At 33.3% G+C, this 7317-nt stretch overlaps 1 protein-coding gene across 8 annotated transcripts in view; it reads right to left on the minus strand.

The window, feature by feature from the left end:
• Positions 1-3868, minus strand: part of LOC131161355 (probable serine/threonine protein kinase IRE4) — a 47606-nt gene extending 43738 nt beyond the window's left edge. For 3 of the 8 annotated variants that reach the window (XM_058117071.1, XM_058117067.1, XM_058117065.1), the window contains exon 1: positions 3358-3820. In XM_058117071.1, coding sequence (XP_057973054.1) covers positions 3358-3574 — 217 coding nt within the window. In that variant the 5' untranslated portion in view covers positions 3575-3820. Of the gene's footprint in view, positions 1-3357 lie in introns of all 8 variants that reach the window. The other 5 variants (XM_058117073.1, XM_058117072.1, XM_058117070.1 and 2 more) reach the window with 3 other exon arrangements.
• Between the last annotated feature and the right edge of the window lie 3449 nt (positions 3869-7317).

The following is a 7317-nucleotide window of genomic DNA, read 5'->3' on the forward strand; positions in this document are numbered from 1 at the left end:
TGAAAGGTGGAGGTGGATCTAAGAAGGGCAGCAAAGGTAAGGTGTTTTCTAGCAACGGTTGAGTATGATAGGGTTTAGGTTGGATCACGCTTCGATACCATGTTGAGATTTTAATTTTAAATGAATGACCAAACTTGAGGATGGGTCTAACCTTTTATTTATAATACAAATCAAATACATTTTAATGACAATAATGCCCTTACTAACTCTCACTAATTAACATCCAAATAAAATAATAATACTAAAAGACATAAATAACCTCTTAACATATACAAAATTTTCATCCATCCAAAAATGACCAATTGTTGGTTGCTGACTTGCTAGAATACTTAATCCTAATGATCCATGAACAATCTGAAGGGAGTTTGCACCACCTTAGAAGACATGCACACCAACATGTGACACAAACACGACATGAAACCTATACAATGATGTGACCATTTTTCGAAAAATAGGATAGGACCCAACAGGGATACATCAGTTAACTAATATAAGAACATGTATATCTAGAAATATTTAGAATTGGATTTTCCCAGTGAATTAAAATATTAAGGTAAAATAAATTAAATTGAATTAAGGCATTACTCTTATTTGCATTTTACAAATAAATTCCATATGCGTGCATTGAATGCATTAAAATTTCATAATTCCACATTATACATTCATAAGAGCACCATCAAATTTGTAACATAACACAAATCCAACAATAGCAAAAATGAACAACACTGCTCCAAAAAATTGAAATCCAACTACAAAGTTAAAAAATAAAAAATAAATAAAAAATGAAAAACTAGAAAAATTAGGAGCACCTCAAAAAGAATCGTAAAGGAATCAAAGCATATCTACAGGTGTCTAGGAAGTGTCTTTTTAAAATAAAATAATTTTTTTCCCAAACGTGTCAGATATGTCTCTCTCTGGGTGGGACACAAACAGTCAATGGGTTTGGGATCCTTGCGCAAACCAAAAGCAAGAAATAGAGGAGAAGAAGAGCAAGGAGGGAGGGGCATGTAAACAAAAATCAGACTGCTTTTCAAGCTCAACATGCCTTCACTCTATCTCACATGATTTATATTTTCAAAGAATTAGGATTTCAAATCATTCAGACACCTTCTAAAACTTTAAAAATCCTAGATAAAATGAACTCAAAAAGGGTAACAAGCAAAGTATAGTTCAAACAGGGCATACCCCAAATCCTTGGGCCTCCAAGTGATGTGGCATCAACCAACTAAATTGCTAACAGAGATGCTGCACAGAATTTTGTTACATATTAAAAGTTAAGGCTAATATGAAGAACCTTAACTTTTAAGCCAAGTTTCATTGCAAAATTATTACATTTTACCTATTAAAGACTAAAACATGATTTTGCATCTGAAACAAGGAAGTTTTTCATACAGGGCTAACTCTAACCCTTTGCCCTTATATTGATGTGCCATCAACAACTAAAACATGATTTTGCATCTGAAACAAGGAAATTTTTCATGATGCCATTAAACTCAAAAGAGTAACAGCATAGTACAGTTCAGACCGGGCTAACTCCAATCATTTGCCCTTATATTGATGTGCCATCAACGAACAAAATTGCTAATGGAGACGCTGCAGAGAATTTTGTTACCATATTACAGATAAGGCTAACATAATCTTTAAAGACCTTAACTTTGGGCCAAGTTTCATTTCAAGATTGTAACTACACATTTTCCCTACTAAGGACTAAAACAAGACCTTAGAGAGAGAGGACTCAAACAAGGTTTTGCATTGGAAAAAAGGAAATTTTTTCAAGTTGTTAACTGCATTGTAGTGGACATGAGTCACATAACCCAACTTAAGCCCCTTTTAAGCCTTGAATGGTATTTTATGTCTGCACTTTGCAGCATCATTTCAACTAAAATATTGACCGTCTAGACAGGGTTCATGCACGGTCACATAAACCATTTCACAAGGCAGTATTATCAGCATTTGAAAATTTCCTTGAAACACAAAATCTTGTTTGGAGTCCCTTAATGAGGAAAATATACATAAATATAGTCATAAAATGGAGCTTGACTCAAGTTAAGGTCTGTAAAGATCATTTAGCCCAACAAGATAAAAACTACTGCCACTTTAGGCAGCCCAAAAAATTCACTAGTATAAGTTTCCATCTCAAATGGACAAGCCAATATACCAACTTTTTTAGTGAAATAAAAATGTATTAAACAAACCAAAACTGATAAAATACTAATCAACTAGACAGTATAGAAAGTAACACAACCACTAAGACTCCAAACTCACAAAACAACTAAGACACCACCATCAACTCTCCACTAATCGACTGTTCAATATAGAAAGAAACCACAAGGATGAGAAGTTGAAAAAATGAAACGTTCCAATTAGCATAGTTTATCACTTCTTTTCCATTTAGAAAGACAAGGTGAAAAAAGGAAAAATCATGGTCGAAAAAAGGGCAAAGGACACGTCCCCCACTGAGAGTTTCAAATATTTCAAGAATTTCTGAGACTTCTCTTGATATTTACTAAAAAAAAAAACAAATCTCTATGTTACAAAAAGACAAGTCTTTTGAGGATGTAAGTACCCCAAAAATTAAATATTAGCAGAGGTTTATGATATTTTTGAAACTTCAAAATAAGTCCGCAGAATTTTTGAAATCTAGGAAAGTTTTGGTCTTTGTTTCCAAATCTTATGGGATTTAGTGTCTTTTGACAAAATTTTCCTGTTTCTGTCTGAGCTTTACCATTTATTCCTGCCCAAAACAATTGACCCTTCAAAAGCTGGACGGAAGTTTGCAACAATGACCTTCTCATATGAGTAAACTCAATCGAGCAATTAAACCCGGCTACTTCATGTTGGCCACGCAGAACTTTCATTGCAATTAAGCTTTTTACGCGACCAAATATCCTAGTGAAATTATGGCATGTCTCCCTTTGTGGCCAAGCTCAAAAGACCGCAAGTGCGATCACAGTGCAGACAATAAATCCGCATATAAAAAAATCATATGTTTTTAACTCGATGTTTTGAAAGTTGATTGTTGAGACTGGACGAGCTACTTCACGCTAGCGAATACCAATCTGAACTAGCTCTTCTTTTTCTTTCTTTTTTTCCTTTTACAGAACAGAGAAACGGAAAGAAAAGAAGGACAAAAAAAAAATAATTTGAAACAAAAACAAAAGAAAAAAGGCTTGACCAAGTCTCGACCAAGCTATGATCGTTCTCTCGGGTTATGAACAATGGAGAATTTAAGCTTCAAGCAAAACTACAGTTCATCTGCTTTCTCCATATTTTTCTCATGATTCAAAGACAAAACCGACAATATCATGAAAATCAACAAGCCAGAACAAGAATGAAAACCAAGGCCAAGACAGAGACCTTCTCTAGAATCATCGTTTTTTCCATGCCCTTCGCTACCCAGCTTACTCTGTCTCTGCTTCGTCCGAGGTTTCGGAGCTCCGCAAGTCCTGGATTCCTTCAACTTATCGCCATCATCAGGTTTGCGACTCGGCTGACGAGTCTTGATCCGATTCAACCCGGACGGAATACCAACAGCAGTCGACGCATCGCCGCCGCGCGGACTCGTTTCCCCCATTCTAAATTCCAAATCTAAAACCCTAACTCTCCGACCTTCCCCGTCCTCAAACCACTGCTATCACTATCCTCCATTAAAATTTGAACCTCAGACAGGGAGAAATCCGAAGCGATTGAAGAACTTCACTTTCGCTGAATCGAAAAGCCACTCGTACTTTCGCTGCTCTTTCTCGAACTTCGTGAGGCGGCCATCGAATTGGAGGCTGCAGCACTAAAAGCCAAGTCTTCCTTTCAGATTCGCTCCTTTGTTCAAACTTCGGACACCGTGGCCCTATATAGAGAGCGCGAGAGCCATGAGTAGATATTTGAATCGGATTAAAAAATATTATTTTCCTACCGCGAACGGTACTCGCTAGGTCTAAAGGACACGTTTCTATATGAAGGGTATTTTAGTAATTCGATGTTAATTCTCACGTGTGGCGGATGTCATGGTGGGGTTTGACTCGCTTGCCGCGGATAGTAAGTGCTGAGTCAGAGCAGAATATTCCAAGGTGGATAACGCTCGCCGTTGCTGCCTTACGTTTCGTCGCATTCTGCCACGTGGAAGACACGTGGCACCACTGAATCTGCGAATTTGTTGCCTTGTGCGACGGCAACGCCAGATGTAAGTTTTATAGACAGGATCAGCTGCCGGCGTTTAATTTGTCCGTAATTAAAATTGAAATTGAAATGTTCAACATATCATTGGTAGTTAAAATAAGATTTATATTGTTAATATTTAATTTATTTAGACACAAAAATTTATTTCTGAATTTACTTTTTTAGTATTACAAATATAAGAAATATTTTAAGTAATAAAATATGAAAAAAGTAAAAGCTAAAAATATAAACATATAGCTAAAAAACTACTATAATTATTTTATTTAATTATAATATTTTAAAATTCAATTTTTAGTGTTATAAGAACAATCTTAATTTACATGATAATTGAGAAATAGTAAAAATTATGAATGATTTAATCTGTAAAAATTAATTCTGAATACTAAAATATTCTATAATAGGATATTAAAAAAGTTTAAAAATTATAAATTTTGATTTACAATTTTTTCAAAAACAATTAGAAGGCCAACAACAAAAATAGAAAATCGGCAAAACCAAATAAATAGAGAATAGGCAAACGCAAATATAGTGTGATAATTTATTTTCTTTTTTTCACAAAATAAAAAAAATTATTTTAATTTTCCAATTATGTCATTGTATAACATAAAATTTTATTTAGTTTAATATAAATTCATAATATAGTAATATTATTTTAATATCGTTTTTATATTATTAAAATTATTATATATATTTATACTCAATGATAGCATAATAATATTATTATTTCTACCTTGCATAATATATATTTGCAATATTGTACATTACACTATAATATCCATAGTAGAATAGGATGGAACAGATGAGAAACTCCCAAATCCCAAATCCTAATTTTTTAGTTTTTATTTTTCTTAAAATTTTTAATTAAATTATTATTAAATATAATTTTTGTATGCTTCAAAGCTATTAGCTACTTATCATTTAGTCGTGTTTTTAAGACAATGATAAAAACAATCCCCAAATTGTGCAGCATTATTCTCTCTCTCTCTCTCTCTCTCTCTCTCTCTCTGAAGGAAAAATCTTACATCACTAATCACAATTTTATATATATATATATATTTTTTTTTTTTCAAATTCATTCCCCACTTGTAAGCCTCAATAAATTAAAGTAGATTTTTTTTTTTTAGATTACATTCGAAACATTCCTCTATAATGATTATTGTAACACTTATCGAATATTTGCAATACTACAATTCACCTTTGGCAAAATTCTCACTAAAAGAATTAGGTGATCTCCTTTTTCCCAAGCTAGTGTTCACTCCTTCTCATGAAATGTACATTTTGCCCCATTTTAACTATTCCTTGTGTGAGATTTTCATTCATTTTTCTCTCAAAAACATGAGAATATAAATTATTTTTTCCCAAAGAATTGCTTTCATGTTTTGTTCTCATTTTCAAGAGTCAGAATTGTTGATTTTCTCTAGCACATACATAATTTCATTTCATTATAGTAACAACATGGTATTGTAAGCTATTTTCAAACAGCTTCATTTTTTGCTTGCCCCTACCAACGTCACTCTCTAGTGATCGCAGAACTCGAGATCCGACTGGATTATTAGGTCATTGATTTTAGAAGATTGTTAGTGTCAAATGAAAGGGTTTGGGGATAAATAATTTTCACAGCTTTGCACCCACTTTTTCATGTTGGGTTTCTAGATGTTATGCTCTTTTTTTTTTTTTTTTGGATTATCGTGAGAATTCCAACCATCGATGAGCCACTCTTCGGAACCCCCAATGTGGCACCAAACTCACGGGTCAGCAGTCTTCCCCCGATTCGTCGACTGGGTTAATCGAATGCGTTTACGATATCCACGCACAGGTTAGGCATTTATCAAATCTAATCCCAGGACACGTGTGAGGAGCGATCCCTGACAAAATCAGGCTGCCATAACTGAGTGTGTCAAATGGGGATCAAACACACGACATAAGAATAGTTCAAAATACACAACATAAAATACCTAGTCTATGACAAATTAAATAAGGGCTTCTCCATAATTTGTTGAGCTCTAGAAATATCATTCAGCTAACATTACAGATTTATGAGAACTCATACAATATAATCAATGAATTCCATAAAAATCTCAATTATAAATTTTTTTTAAAAAAAAAACACACACGCACACATGTGCGCACGCACTCACATACTAGAGCTAAAAAGTTTATTAGTTCTCGCTTCCTAAATTCATAAAACAATTTGTTTTAGGAAATATCACGATAATAGAGTTCAAGGCTTGGACGGTGGAATAAATATATAAATTGGAATCTTGGGAAAAATATGTGAAAAAATGAATAAAAAATAAAAATAAATAAATTACCCCTTCTTGCGCTATCAGCAATACCCAACAATCTCCGGCTTGAGAATATTACTTTTTTGTTTTCAAAAGAATATTTTTCTATTTTCCTTTTTATTCTCCTTTTCTGTTAGTTAGTTGCCAGAGAATATTTCTAACCTACTGCCTTGTATATATACAGGCCTGTGATGACTGTTTATGCATGGAAAAGAATACAATATTATAATGATGAGAATCAACAAGCACCATCAAAGGATCCATTGGATGTTCCTGTTGAGCCTATCACTAGAGCAAGATCCAAAAAAATCAAAGAAGCACTTCATGGGCTGATTCAAGATATTTGAGCTTATTAAAAAACGAGGCACTCCAGGCTTGGCTCAAAGAATGATGAAAGCTTAATAAACTTAATCCAAGTTTTTGATGGAACTAATCTTACTTAATGGTTGTAATCTCCTTATTAATGGTGGGCTATACAATTGTGGGTTTTGACTTTTTGACTTTTTGTCTTTACATTTATTTTGTAATTTGTAAAACAACTTGTTTGCTTACATAGTCTTAGTAAGTTATTGAGTTGTTGAGCCTACCTTTGACTTTTGTGTTATATTTAATTTGTAATCTTATAAGAAGTCTTAATAAGTTGTTGAAAGTTGTTGAGTCTAATTTGTAATCTTGCAAGAAATCTTAGTAAATTGTTGAGAGTGGTTTGAAGTGTTTAATGTTTTGTCTCCTAGGCTATGCCTATAAAAGCATTCTTATTGTAAGAACAAAGATCATTGAATAGAAATCAAGAAAAGGTGAGGATTTGTTTCTTCGTTGGTTCTTTAGAGAACTTTCGAACTTATCAAGGATTCTTCCT

Source organism: Malania oleifera, chromosome 8, assembly GCF_029873635.1.
Source record: "Malania oleifera isolate guangnan ecotype guangnan chromosome 8, ASM2987363v1, whole genome shotgun sequence".
NCBI classification, from domain to species: Eukaryota; Viridiplantae; Streptophyta; class Magnoliopsida; order Santalales; family Ximeniaceae; genus Malania; species Malania oleifera.